The sequence below is a fragment of the Brachyistius frenatus genome, unplaced genomic scaffold, assembly GCF_029030835.1.
Source record: "Brachyistius frenatus isolate BFR_SWC_R1_liver_20210118 unplaced genomic scaffold, ASM2903083v1 Contig_3, whole genome shotgun sequence".
NCBI classification, from domain to species: Eukaryota; Metazoa; Chordata; class Actinopteri; family Embiotocidae; genus Brachyistius; species Brachyistius frenatus.
Window position 1 is genome coordinate 2659327 of NW_027210602.1, and position 14236 is coordinate 2673562.

Sequence of the window (14236 nt, forward strand, 5' to 3'; positions counted from 1 at the left end):
CTTTGCTGATATGTCCCAGCCCACACACGCAGTCGACTGGTTGATCACGTCTGTTTCTCCAGATAACACCTTTAAATTGCTTTTATTTCAGACGGCCAGATGGTCCGCCCTGCTGGTCGGCGTCCTCTATGGCAAACAGAGGTTTGGTAAGTTCGTGTGTGCGCATGCGCCAATGAGCGGCTCCGTCAGTGTCTAAAGTTAAAGGGCACACATTGAAACACAAGTGAGGCAAATTCCCTTAATACCACTGCCAAACAATCCTATATGAAAGATGGATTTCATCAGATGCTTTATTCTAAAGCTGAATATCTGTTGGCTTGCTTTTGATTGTAAATACAGAACCTCTGTGGGTCATCTACTCTACTGCATGTTTGAAAATGTCTTATTGAAGTCTTTTTTAGCCCAATAAAATTAGCCAATGCCAGCCCATCTGCAAAATATAAGTCCCTATATCAATAAACACATAGATAATCCACCTACGCCAAACATAAATCATCTACTTTAGCAGATAAATGCAATACAAGTTCTCTCTTATTTTCCGATTAGATTTAGGATATTTGTTGTTGTATAGCTACTTGGATTGAGTGGCTGATCTAGAAAGTGTACAGTGTGTAAATCGGCAAATGTCCTGTAAATCTCACCATGCTGTTATGAAAAAGTGTAACCCATCTTTACGGTGCACGCATGATCCTGGACTCGCTGATGGCCATTGAGATATTTTGCACTATTGTTGTTCTCGTTAAAGACTATCTGAAGCCCATTGCTGAGGAGGAGAGAAAGGTCGAGGAAGCGGAGAAAAAAATCCGAGAGGAGCAGGAGCGCATCTCCAAACAACTGTCAGAAGGTAACACAGTCTCTGTTCCTGTATTTCTGCTTGATTTGGTTGTTGTTGTTTGATCTAATGAGCCGACATATTTTACAAGCATGTGCACGAAATGTCATATTTACATATTTGTCCCTCATGTTCTCTCTCTGCAGCCAATTCTGACACCATCCTCAAATGAACTGGACCTGTGTTGTTATATTCCAAACTCAATAAAAAACTAAAACTATTTTCATGCAATAACCGATGTGTTGTGGTGTTATTTATGTTTTGTTTTTTTTGTGGTAGTTTTTGTCATGCCAAAGTGGTGAAATAGCGTCAAACCTGTTGAACCACCAAAAGCACGTGCACTTTTTTAGGTTGTTATTAGTTGCATGCATATACAAATTCACTGTGGCGAAGACATTTTGTGACTAGAGTGTGTGTGCGTGCATGTGCACACACACACACACACACACACACACACACACACACACACACACACACACCTGTCCTTCAGTGGGAGATGAGCCAGGGGGAAGAGCATGGTTGTAATCCTGGCCTACTTTAGCAGCAATCCCAGGATTGGGGTCAGGGACCAGTAGTAGAAAGTGCAGTGTAGACAGAAGCGTCCCCTCAATACTCCTGCGTGTTGTGTAATATCGTAACCTTCAGTATGAACTCTACATTGCCCCATAGCATTATGGAGCTCATGCTTTTGCATTATAATTGTTATGGCGAAGTGAATGAAGTTAAAGCTGTGGTACATTTTATTTTGCTACATGAGAAAAAAAAAATCGTCTTTTTCCCAATTTAATAATAAAGCCAATGTCTATAAAAATCAATAGGATTTGCTGGTGAACAGTTAATGCCAAACTGTAATTATAAAGTTCCACAATAATTTTGATTCAAAGTGAGTTTCAACCTCAGTATCACAGGCAATTAATCCACCCAGTTACCTCATAAAAATACATTTACTTTATTCGGGTCATCATTGTACACACAGAGCACATGACGAGGCAAGCTTTATGAGACCGACCATTAAGTAAATTAAGTCTATTTAAAAATGTTCTGGGTAATTCCACAGTACATTAAGGTTAATTTCTTACCTAACATTACAGTCATCTTTGGTACACCTTCACCTTATTTCCACATGTGGAATACTTTAAACATCTGTAAAGTGAGGCAAGCATTATAAACGCCTAATTCAATAAATAAGGGGAATAAGAAATTACTTGATAACTTATTTGCCAGTGCTTGCAGATATAACTATTTAAAATGAAGCATCTCTATTTCAGCTAAAATATATTCTTTTTATGTACAAGGAGGGAGGAAGTATGTACAAGTCATTACACAAAGCTTAGATGCTCCTTCACGCTGCCTTGTTGCCTTCGAGGCCTGTTTTCAGACATTGTGTTATTAGAATCACCTGACAGTTCCAGCACTGCTGCCTCGCAGCACCTCAGTCCTGGGTTTAGGTCTTGGACCTGATCCTTTTTATGTGGGGTTTGCATGTTCTTCATGTGTTTCGTCTCACATCAAACACATTTGCTATTATGAAAACTACCCAGATGATGTTCTTTGCTCTGATTCAGGACGGGTCCAACGCAGAGGTACGTTTTCAAGTAGGGGTTAAAAATAGAACAACTCATCCTTTAAAGCAGTTCGAGTGAACTTGCTGGTCCTGCTGTTTGATTAAGTTGAAGCCCGACTCTCAGTTCATAATTCAGGTAGACGAGCACAATAAATTTAGATTTAAGCAACAGAATGAATCCGTATTATCTGGAACCACCTGGTTTCCTGGATATAACCTGCTCTTATTTATTAATAAGACATTAATAATACTATGTTTGTAAAAAATATCCTGGGCTACTCTCTCACATACACATACACACAAAGGCATCATGAATAAGCATCTATAGACTTGTTTGCTGATAGTAAACTTACATCTCTATTACAGCGCAGAAATATTCATGAAAAGTTGCCATAGTTACTGTCGCACTACTGAACTTGGCTTTCTGCAGTCAAGGTAAACAAACTCTCATTTGTAAATAGTGAGTGACTGGAAGGAGTGAACATTACACTTTTGGAATATGATAAAGTATAATCATATCCCAATCTAGCCATTATCTATGATCTGTGATAACTAAAACTAACAATAATGCACAATATAGGAAAAACTAGAGCTCTAAACATACAGTCTACAGTCTATAGAGGCTTGGGCATAAAAAGAAAACGGTATGTTCACTCTTACATAATACAGACTGTACGGGGGGGGGGGGGGGTTTCACTTACGAAAACAGATCTATATACAAGTTGTTTCTGGCCATGCTTGCTATGTTAAAAACGTGTTTTAAGAAACTGGTGAAAATATAAAAGGTTGTGGTTATCTGTACATCTGAGAAACATGACTCACAACAATCACTTACACACACATACAGTACACACACACACACACACACACTGTGACTAACACTAATACTCAAAAATACAGGAAAAAACAGGAAACTGTTTTTTAAAGATGAGAGAAACCTGATTCATTTAAATAGGATGAATGTTAGGACAAGGTGTCTTAACTGTAATCATCTGGTAGTCATGGTTGTTTCTGTTGTTCTTCAGTGATGTCTTACCAGGATGTGATGATGTCCTGCCTTCATTCTTAACTAATTTTTTTGGCCCGCCTGGTTTGTGTCCTTTAAAGATTAATTTGCTCTTCTTGGCGAGGATTTCTCCACCTCATTTTCAGGTTTTTCTTTTCTGACCGGAACCAGTTTTTCTGAAGTAGAAGTACTATGGGGGCTGTGCATTCATGTATCCGTCTTCCTGACTTTATGATATTTGTTTTCCTCTGCGATCAACTGGCTGTGGTTCCTGGATCCTTCTAAAGTCAGTCCGTCACGAGCTGTCTGTGTGCCCCCCCATAATGTTCACAGTACTTTCATCTTTTAGCACACGGAGCAGGTCTTGGAGCCCGACCCTCCACCGGTGTTGTTTGCAGGACCTGTTGGACAAATACACATTAAACAAAAGACTCAATATATTTGCAAATTAGGAACATTTTGCAGGGAAGATTAAATGTTTTTTTTGTCACAGCTAATTTCTACATACAAAAACACTAAAATGTTCACTTTTTAGTCTCAGTGGTTTAGGATATTGGAACCAATTTCTGTACTTTTACCTCCCCCTGCTGGTTCTTTAGCAGCCTTCTCTTCCTCTATAGCTTTGAGTTTAGCCTCGTACTCTTCTTTTTTAGCATTCCACTCCTTCCTGTTGTTCAAGATGCCGTCCAGCATCGGCTGGATTTGAGGGTGGAAACGAGAAAACTCCTGGCAAGATCAGAAGCAAAGAAAGATGAAAATAGAATAGGTCAGTTGAGGGAGGGTTGGACGTGCCTGATGATGTTTCGGTGAAAATACGTGAGCTTTACATGAAGTGGTAGCTTTGATGTTTAGGACAAACTATGTGCATCTTGCACATAAATAGTAATATAAATCAGGAAACTCAAAAGCACAATAAAGACTGTTATCATTTGGGGGAAATGAAGTGTGTCGCGCAGTGTTGAGTTAAAACGCTGTATTCAACATTACCTTGTAGACAAACGTGCAGACGAAGTCAATGAAACCACACTGTAGCTTTGGAAGATCTGCTGCCTTGTTCCTGTCCATCATGGGCTGGTGGGAGGGACAGCAAAGTTTTTCAGACGATGAAATCAATGCTACTGACTGTCTACTTTTTCATTTCACATGAACCTGGAAGTCATCTGCAGTCCATCTGACTAAGTCTTATTTTTGGTATTTCTAACCAGTAGTTGAACTGTACTATACCCAAGTACACATTTGAGGGATTTTTCTTTTACTTGACAATTTCCATTTTATGCTACTTCATACTTCAACTCCACCACATCTCAAAGGCAAATGTTTTTTTTTTACTCCACTACATTTTTCTGTTAGCTTTACTTACTTTTAAGATGACAGTTTCTTACACCATTTCTGTCGAGTGAAAACCACATAGCTCCACTTTTGTTGATGTTAAATGTGAATGTTTCTAATAAATTGAAGGATTAGACATCCCTTTATGAGTTTAGAAAAATTATCCTACTCTTTAAGCTGAATAAACTATTTCAAAACATTTTTGGATTTCCTGGAGTATGCATTGTTTTTCTGAGCTTGTTGACTTTTTACAGATACATGGTTCTTACAGAACAGAAATAAGAGAGTAAAAGATCATCTCACAGAATATGATGCATTACTGTAGATTAAACGAACAAACAGTATATAAAATAGCTACTGTGAAACTTATTTCACAGTAGCTATTTTATAGCCTTAAATAACTACAGTACTAAAATGCACAGTAATAAAACCCTAATATTAATCCAAAAACATCTTACATGATAGCAAAACACTGACAGGGAGCATTTTCTGTGTACTTTTACTTTTGATACTTTAAGTACATTTTGCTCACAACACTTTCATACCTTAACTTGTAGTGGAGTGTTTTGACAGAATGGTATTAGTACTCTTACTTAAGTAAAGACCCTGAGCACTTTTTCCAGCAATGATTCAAACTTTCCTTACGTCATGCTTTTTTTTTCTCCTGACAGGTTGCAGGATACTTCACTTTCCCTCTGGTGAATTTCTGCTCAGGAACTCAGTGGTCTTGATGCCTAAATTGCCATTTATCTGGCTGCTGACTGCTTTTAAAGGGCTACAAATTGATCATGTTCTGCCTTTACAAATTTTGAAAAGATTTATAATCAGCTTAGTATTTTTTTACAGCCCTTGCTGCTGGACATGTCAATGAGGTGATATGCCAAGTAGATGCTACATTAGCAGCAAGTAAGCAGTAATCATAAGTTGAATAAATGTTTACATTAAGTAAATAAACAGAAAAAAAGGCTCTCTTTTCCATAAATTTCCTATTTTCCATATAAATGTGACATGTTATATGTGATTACAACTAGCAGTGACAGCCTGCAGATACATATTTTTGACATGTGCATATTTTTACACACATACACATCAGTCTCATAATTTGTAAACTCACAATGGGCTGTTGTTCCAGTACTGTCCTCTCTAGGTCACCCTGCTCCCAAAACTCTGCCGCCACAGACAAGGCAACCTGAAATACACACACAAACACACGCACAGTTATATTTCAGAGAAGCTGCTCTAAAATATTACATAAAAGCTAATGTATTGCTAGATTCTGAGGGCTGTTGTCATTGTTTTTACTCATTTATCAAATCACTTATCAACGTCATCTGTATTCACACATTAAGCCCTTGAATTATTACTTTTTGTGCTCCTCACCTTGCTCTGTACTTCCCAAGGCTTTGTGATAGCAGACAAGTCACATGCAGTCATCATCATAGCCCTGAAATGAAAAAAATATTTAGAGGATTGGGGAGACATAAGAGAACAGAGAACTTTGTGCATGCTTTTTGCACTCACATGAGAATCTCCTTTCTGGTTGTTTCTAGAGACATGAAGTCGACCCACTTCTTCTCGTCCTCGTATGTGTGTGAAAGGTCCACAATCTTTTGGAACATGGTCCTTTTCCTGTCAAGGCATTAGGAGAGGAACCATTTTACTATTTATCTCTGTTTCATGTATTTTTAGGGTACAGAGAAGAGAGAGCAAAATAAAAGAAGGGAACAGGTAAATAAAATACTGTGCTGACTTGAAATAAAGAGCCAGGTCGGTGGCGATGATGGCGATGTCCATGAGATGAATCACGTGATCTATCTGTCGCCTGTGAAGGTTCTGGTAGATATTTAGTGACTGTAGAGGAGATGAGCAGAGAGAGGTGGGAATCAGTCATAATTAGTGACCGGATTTTGAGAAAAGGAAGAAATTTCAGTAATGTACACAATGTTGGGTCTTATTTCCCACCTCCTCAGCCAAGAGGAACTTTCCAAACTCTAGATGGTGGCGTTCCAAAATGGAAGAGCCGTGTAACTTAGCCAGGGGGTTACCAGATCTGTTGGAGTAAATGAAAGTTCTCAGATATCAGCAGGGTTACACATGAGATTGACATTATTAGTATGAGTAAGTATTGATGAGGCATCAGAAGAGACAAGGTGACTTTAGAGGCTTTTTAAAGGCTTGTTTTGACACATTGACTTAAAATCAGTTACGCTTCATGTCCAAATAGAATAAAATGAACTTTTAAAGACTCCAAGCTTTCCTGAGCTACAGCATATTGACAAACAATCCAATAACGTGCTTCCCTAGTGCAGACCGTTTTGAATCAGTCTGACCTTTCAGCTAGATTGTAACATAAAAAAGATCCAACTTTGACTATAATAAAATGTGGCATGAGGTTAATTACGAAGAAAAACTATCTCAAGTAAGTCTTTACTAGCTGATGGACATGTATTAAAATGAATGGAAGCTAAAGGTACAAAAAAACAACAACAACAAAAAAAATCATGACTGATGTGTAACAAGCACAAGACCGTTAAAACTGCTCATCGATGGAAAAAGTGACCTTTCAATATTTATACATTCAGGGAGTCAGAATGTATGCATATAATGATAAACGTAATATTTAGCATTAACGTAGCACAGGAGAGATACAACAGTTTATTTGGTGCACATCTCTGAAAGGGACAAATTTTTCTATACACCATATCCTGTTGCAAAGTTTCTGAGTTTTTTTTTTTTTTTTTTTTGTAGTAAGAGATGAAAAAGTTCCTGAAAACACTTACTTGACCTGGTACAAGTTGTTTGTTCCTCTGTGATCAATATCATGGAGGAATCCTGCAGTTATCATGGCCATTACCTCCAAGTCAGTGTAGTATCGCTTCAGCAACCCTGTCTGAGCCCACAGAGACAAACACAAAGTGGTCCAAACAAAGAAAAAGCACAAAATCCATAACTTGTTAGACTGAAACAACGGACAAAATGTTATGACTGTCTTGTGCTTTTAAAGCTTGTATTGATTGTAAATTGAGGCGACTAAAATGCACACAATTATACCGTTAATAGCGTAAACATGGTCTGTCCCACGTTGAAGCCGTGACGCCAGTTGTGGTAGGTGATTTTTCTGTAGCCTTTACTGACTGAGTACATGAAACGAACCAGCACCTGAGAAGAGAGCAGAGAATTCAGACATCTGATATCCTGTAGTTCTGGAGCTTTTAAATTCAAGACAGAGCAGACTGGTTGTTCACAGAAAGATTTAAAAAAAAAACTTGTTTGTGTGTCTGTGTGTGTGTGCGACCACATTACCTCCTGAGGGACTTGGAACTTCTTGACCACTCCGACTTCGTAGTACATCTGGATCCCGCACCTCACCAGCTCCATCTCTGTGCAGTTGAAATCCGAAAAGCGGAACTCATAGATCTCAAACTTCTTAATCAGCGGAGGCAGGTCTTTTTTCTGAGAGGGAAAAGAAAGCCCAGTAAAGATAAAATAAACAGCACAATCAAGACACCGACAGCTCTGACAAAATACTTTCTCATAACCCTCGTGTCACATTAAACTTGCCTTCAAGTCCATGCTCTTTAAGGACAATTTAAATGTGTTGGACACCTAATAATAATATTTTTGTGTTACCAGGATGCTTAGCAGCTCATCCTCTTCACAATCTCTGGGTTCACGGTCATAGAGCTCTCTGGTGTTCTGGGAGAAATGAGAAAACATTGTGATTGTACGCGTGAACTGAGCAAACAGCGGTAGTACCTGATATGGTTAGAGGTCCACACATTTACCATAGTCATATTTTGCCTTAATTCAACCGGGTGAGTCCCACTGAGGTTAGGATACTTGGATGTATAACTCAATATTCCAGTGTTTATAATCAATTAACAGGTGGAAAAAAGTACAGTTAAGCAGCACTGACCAGGATATTCTGGATCTCATCATCTCGACATTTGACATGGTAGAGCACCATGTCCTGAGCAATATCTTTGCGGTTCTCGATTTTGTTCATCTTGTCGTAAGTGTCCGTGTTCAGAGCTGACCATCCCAGGAACTGAGTCAAAGCCTGATAAAAACAAGATCAGGATCAACATCACAGGTACACAATTTACTAGATATACAGTATCAGGAGGGGATGTCCGCACAAAATTACACAGGTAGACCTTTCTTTACCAAGCCAAAATATGTCATGAGTATATCAACTATTCCATGCATTAAAAAAGCATTCAACGATGGGACAATTAGTTGTCATTCAGGAGAGATAAATCTCACCTCCATGAGCTGTTCATCCTGATCATCAAAAGGCTTTCCATCTTTTCTGTTGTAAAACGTAGCCACACCAACTATCTCTTCCCTTTTGTTGACGATGGGCAGCGAGAGAACGTTTTTTATGGTCCAACCGCTGCTGTCCAGCGGCTCCGACTGCAACATAAAAAACAAAAAGGAAACATATCTCATGCTGCGTGGGCCTTTATGAGATCCTTAGGCTGGTTTTCCTTTTCCAGTTAGTTGTGTTGTTTGAAATGTCTTTACCTGAAATTGGAACATCTCCTCAGCAGTTGCATTCATAATGTTACAAATCTAAGGAGCAGAAAAAAGAACAGACGGATCAATTTGGAAGAAGTGCAGGAACATTAATTTGGTCCGAAGTGATTCAACAGATTGTAGCAATCAATTAAGAAACTCACAAAACCGCTCTCAGCGACGTAAGTAGGTAGGCCACTACTCAAAGCCCAGTGATCTGGAGTTGGATTGCTGTGTGATAAACAAGCAAATAGACAAGTACAGTGTAAGGAGATGTGACCCCAGACAGTGTCCGACCTGTTATTGGGCTACTGATGATCAGCTCAGATTTAAACCGTTTTTAAAATCAGTAAAAATAAGCGTAAATATAAAAAAATTATTTTGCAAAGTAAATAACTGAAGCTGATTCATTAGTATTTTGTTGTAATGTTAATCAATTACAATGCCTTAAATAAATAAGTAAATATTTACACTAAGGCAAGCTTTAAAATGAAAAAGTATTTACTTACGGTATTACTTTAATGTCTTCTTTTCCATGTAATATATAATCAATCACTTTGTAGAAAATTACCTCCTGGAAGAAGAAAAAGAAAAAAAGAGATGAGAGAGACAAAAAGTTTAGTACAGTTTACATACACTCATCATGGACATTAGAGTATTAAATTATCATATTGGGCTTTCAATGATTTCTTTGAACTGCAAGAAAATTGTACAAAATAAAACTTTGATAGAAAAAAAAATAATTTTGAATATATTTTGAATTTTCTGAAATCAACACAGGGAGCAGAGCAGAGTGCTGATCATAGCATAAAATAAAAGAAGGTACCCTGCCATCAGGAGTTACAGGGCCAGCGTAGGGTGCCTGCTCTCCCATCAACACTGGCCAAATGTCAAAGAACTCCTGGAAGGACACAGACACAAAAAGGTTGAGAAAAAGTGACTTCATGGTAATAAATGTAACAAAATGGGGTTTATTACAGGCAAAAGCACAAAGAGACAAAATACCTTTTCCTTTGTCATGTCTAGTAAACCAACAGAGTAGCGGTCACAGTTGAGGTAGGCTCGGACTGTGTACAAGGCTTTGTGAAACTGTCGCTCGATGTCTGTCAGCTCTTCAAACACCTTGTTGGCAGACCACAGCAGCAGCTAGGAAACACACAATGAAGTAGTCATGTTATATATATATATATATATATATATATATATATCATACAAAATGTATGAAAAGCTTTGATTAAACTGTGTGCAGCAGGTTAAAGCCCGTACCTGTCCTTTACGTGTCTCACAGCTGTGGAGGTAACTCAGGTGGTAGATCTTCAAGTTCAAAGTGGCAATTTTCAGATACTTTAAAAAAAGCTGGATGGACAAACAGGAAAGAAAAAGTATAATAAGTCACAACAAAACTTCTGATAGGATAACATAATCACACAATATGTGTTTAGGTGTTTTGATAAAGGATACAATAGATTTACTTCATGCTTCATTCAATCTATTTTACTCTTCATTGTGTTTCTGTGTCCATAAACGTGCTTGTTTTTCATGTCCAATAAATGTCTAATAAAATGCTATCATTTTAGCCATATATGAATATATTTATACACAAATTGCATGTCTCACGTAAAGCTTTATGTGTGCAGTCTTTTCTATAAGCTGCTATAGAAAATAGCTTGACTTCTACTGGTTTTCAGATAGTATACAGGACATTACTCAAAGTGTTACATCATTAACAGGCTGTGGGTCAAAGTCCATTCACCTCTGGCTTATTTCCATTTGGAAGGGGAGTTTATCCCTAATTGGGATGACATCATCATATAGGATGGATTAATGACCTGACGTATATTGAACATACTTAGGTCCAACCTCTTAAAGGCTTTATTGACCTATCAGTTTGCTTGAAGGGAACTCCCTCCCAGCTGTAGTGATGCACTTACATGTCAGTTGTCTTTTACAGTTATTATCACAATGGCTGTAAAGGAAACATCCAAAAAAATATCCACAGTCTAAATCCAACTGTCTTTAACGTTGAGTCAAAAGCAGAAACAGATTCTTTGCAATGGTTTATGTTTCCGAAATTTGACTTCATTTTGAGGCCGTCACGCTGCTCTGCTCTGAGTTTATATGTGTGTTTGTGCATGGGTACTTGTATGGTTGTACTCACATCTTCATCCTCAGCAGTGAAATGTGGTCCCGTGGTCTTGTTTAGAGCCATGACCACTGCCACCAAATCTTTGCCATTGAGGATGGGTGTAGCCAGAACGTTCTTGGTCTCGTACTCGGTGAGTTCATCAACAAATGAGCTGAAGTACTGGTTCTAAAAAAGGCAGAGAGTATGCTTTTAAAACCCTTAAAATATATTTGCAAACATACATGTGCACACCTATAACACATTAATAATGTTACATTGTAAATGCGTTCATTACTGTCACCGTACACATGAAAATAAACGTGTTCTTTTTTAAGTATTATAAATTATTGTATCAAAAAAGCTGAATCCAAAAGTAAATTAATTTTTAGTACAATATACAGTTAATCTACTCCACTATGATATTATGTTGTAGATTCAAATCTTTAATTGGTATATTGCAGCGCGTTGCCTCAGTCAAGGGTGAATTCTTTATTTTTAGAGGTCAACGGTGCGTCACATGTCTGATAAAAAAAAAAAAGAAGCCATTTAGTTGTGTAGTTATGCAGGCCTCTACATTATGTAACATCTGGACCAAACCCACAATCACTACAGTAACAGTAAATCCCACAGCCATATTATTAACCAGCTGTTTGTTAATTAAGATGATTTCAAAATAAAAGCAGTGTTCATTTCAAATGGACACAATGTGTATTCAGCTGAATAAGTTAAACAAAAAAACATGATAGAAATTTGCATTCCAGGTTTATGAAGACGGTATCAAAGTAAAGTAAACTAGTTTTCATCTGTTTTAGATTCCTGCTGACTAAATACCAGAGGCGTCTAATCCACTGCTAGAGCAGAGGCTGATGCGATCTGAAAATAAATGGATTATGTCTGACAAGGGGATTTACACCCTCACTTGGTCAAGTATAGGTATGAGTGACTAACTCCTCTTTTACGTGTCTACAACCAACAGGCTTTGCTCATGATATGTAAGCATGTTATAATTTATAAAAAGTAAATGGAGTCATTCAAGCCACGCCCTTGACTTTTAATGTTTTTTCTTCATATGCAGCAGAGTAGATACTAACCCTGCTCAAACTATGTTTTAAACCTTGGCTTAAAATATTTTCACAGAGAAGACAGTGCTTCTACACCTGCATATCCCATAAATTAGTTTCTCATTTTGCATCTATTGTATTCCAACAGCTACTAGTGTATTTTATGATGAGGGGGAAAGTGTTGCTCGTCTCCACAAGGTGTATCTTTGTGAGCATTTAGTTCGATGTCAAAAGTGTTTGCAGACTTTCCTATCAAAATCTTATTTGAAGGATTGCTCCTTCCTTCATTTTATGTGAAATAAAAACCCTTATATTTTGTCTTTGGAGCCACGTTGCCTTCTTCATATCTGATCTATCAGTGCTTGTTCATTGGTGACGTGTTATTTTAAGCACCGACCTATATCTATTTTCTTGCACTTCAACCTGCAGATTTTTTTAAAAATACACTGGTCATCCTGAGTTTTGTTCGTCATTTATATTTAATTATCTAAATTATTTAGAATCAATAATTAAGAAGAAATACATTGAATTTTTAGTTAAGGCCACTGTGTATGGTTTAAAAAAATTGAAGACCATGGTGTCACCTGGTGGTAATACCATGAATTGCACTGTGCTGGAAAGCAATGTAGATACTCAGCTAGAGCTTCTTCATCCTAAACTTGGGAGTACCGTTCTTGTGTGCATGCTTTTACTCTAACTAACCAACTAACTAACTTTTACCTCTGTGACATTTTTCACATTCAGAGTCTTCTTGGTCAGGGCCACGTTGCCGACTATTCCCAAGTCCAGCGGGTAGACGATCTCAGAGTCTGGTGGCACCACACAGTCTTCCAGCTCTGCATCTGTGCTGACATTGAAGAGCCGTGTGGCGAGCTCTCCGATGCCATTCCTCTGCCGGTACATGAACAAGCTGCAGCGGTCAGCGCTGATGAGGGCGGTGATCCTCTTCAGGATCTTGAAGACCACCTTTTCCATATTGATGTTCTCTTGCATGTCTTTGATCAGGTCATACATGATTTGGCTTTCTTCAACCTTGAAAAAGAGACGAAAAGAACAATATATATTTTTTTATTTTAGACCGTAACCTAGCTGAGATTAATTTAATTATGCATCTAAGCATGTAAGATGCTCAACCATGAAAAGGTTTTGTCAAAAGTATCAATATTTTACCACAATAAACAGGTAATTAAAAAAAAATGATTTACCTGACTGAGCTCCTCAAACTGGCCAAAGTCAATCTGTTTCTCTGGGAGTCCTGACACCTTCGATATGGAGGAGGCGTTCATCTTCTTGGCAAAGTACTGTTTAGCAAATGCAGGGTTCCCTTGAAGGAACTTTTCCACATCTTCCTTTTGCACGCCCATGGTTCCTTCTTCCTCCTCTTCTCCAAAATGTTCCTGTCTTCTCTCTCTTCAGCTCAGTGATGGAGCTCCCACTGGGTCCAACGCTGCTCTAAAGGAGCTACCTCCAACCTCTCCGACTGGAAACAAAGTCATAAAATAAGCAAAACAATACACCCACAGTTACTCATTTACTCCCTTTATCCCAAACAGAAAGAAACCAATCTTACCCAGGTTTTGCACAGAAAGGGAGAAAACAGAAGTGGACACATTCAAATGCAGGATAAAAAAAAAATAATCCCCCCCTGTTGGTGGGATGAGCGGACTGAGTGAGGGTGAGCCCTGAGGAGAAGGCAGAGGGCTCAATCCAAACAATCCTTCTGTCATCAGCAGATAGTGCTGAAGGTTAGCAGGGATCTGCCTTTACTAAACTCATCAGCTGATCATGGAGTAACGAATAT

At 38.2% G+C, this 14236-nt stretch overlaps 2 protein-coding genes across 4 annotated transcripts in view; both read right to left on the bottom strand.

Annotated features, from left to right (window-relative positions):
- The window catches only part of lhx6a (LIM homeobox 6a), a 243623-nt gene that overhangs the window by 137214 nt on the left and 92173 nt on the right, over nt 1–14236 (bottom strand). The gene's annotated exons all lie outside the window — the stretch shown is intronic.
- Nucleotides 3748–13799, bottom strand: pde6b (phosphodiesterase 6B, cGMP-specific, rod, beta). 3 transcript variants are annotated; one of them, XM_069706968.1, is made up of 23 exons: nt 13641–13799; nt 13156–13467; nt 11408–11560; nt 10516–10605; nt 10255–10395; nt 10076–10150; nt 9759–9823; nt 9414–9480; nt 9259–9306; nt 8998–9147; nt 8648–8791; nt 8362–8427; nt 8035–8184; nt 7783–7890; nt 7512–7621; nt 6694–6781; nt 6482–6582; nt 6253–6360; nt 6112–6175; nt 5846–5920; nt 4390–4473; nt 4015–4128; nt 3748–3783 (listed from the first exon to the last, which is right to left on the bottom strand). In XM_069706968.1, exons 1-23 carry the CDS (start codon nt 13797–13799, stop codon nt 3748–3750), a joined length of 2508 nt encoding a protein of 835 aa, XP_069563069.1. The 3 variants fall into 3 exon arrangements, with proteins under 3 accessions (XP_069563069.1, XP_069563061.1, XP_069563050.1); XM_069706960.1 differs by having other exon boundaries at nt 3748–3803; nt 3981–4128; XM_069706949.1 differs by having other exon boundaries at nt 3748–3803; nt 3975–4128.

What these genes read in the sequence shown, in the direction of transcription:
- pde6b (XM_069706949.1), bottom strand. Translation starts at nt 13,799, where the DNA reads ATGGGCGTGCAAAAGGAAGATGTGGAAAAGTTCCTTCAAGGGAACCCT. An exon ending in GAAGACATTAAAGTAATACC is followed by an intron (nt 9,481 to 9,758) that starts GTAAGTAAATAC and finishes TTTATCACACAG; the next exon opens with CAATCCAACTCCAGATCACT. An exon ending in AGTTCCTCTTGGCTGAGGAG is followed by an intron (nt 6,583 to 6,693) that starts GTGGGAAATAAG and finishes TCTCCTCTACAG; the next exon opens with TCACTAAATATCTACCAGAA.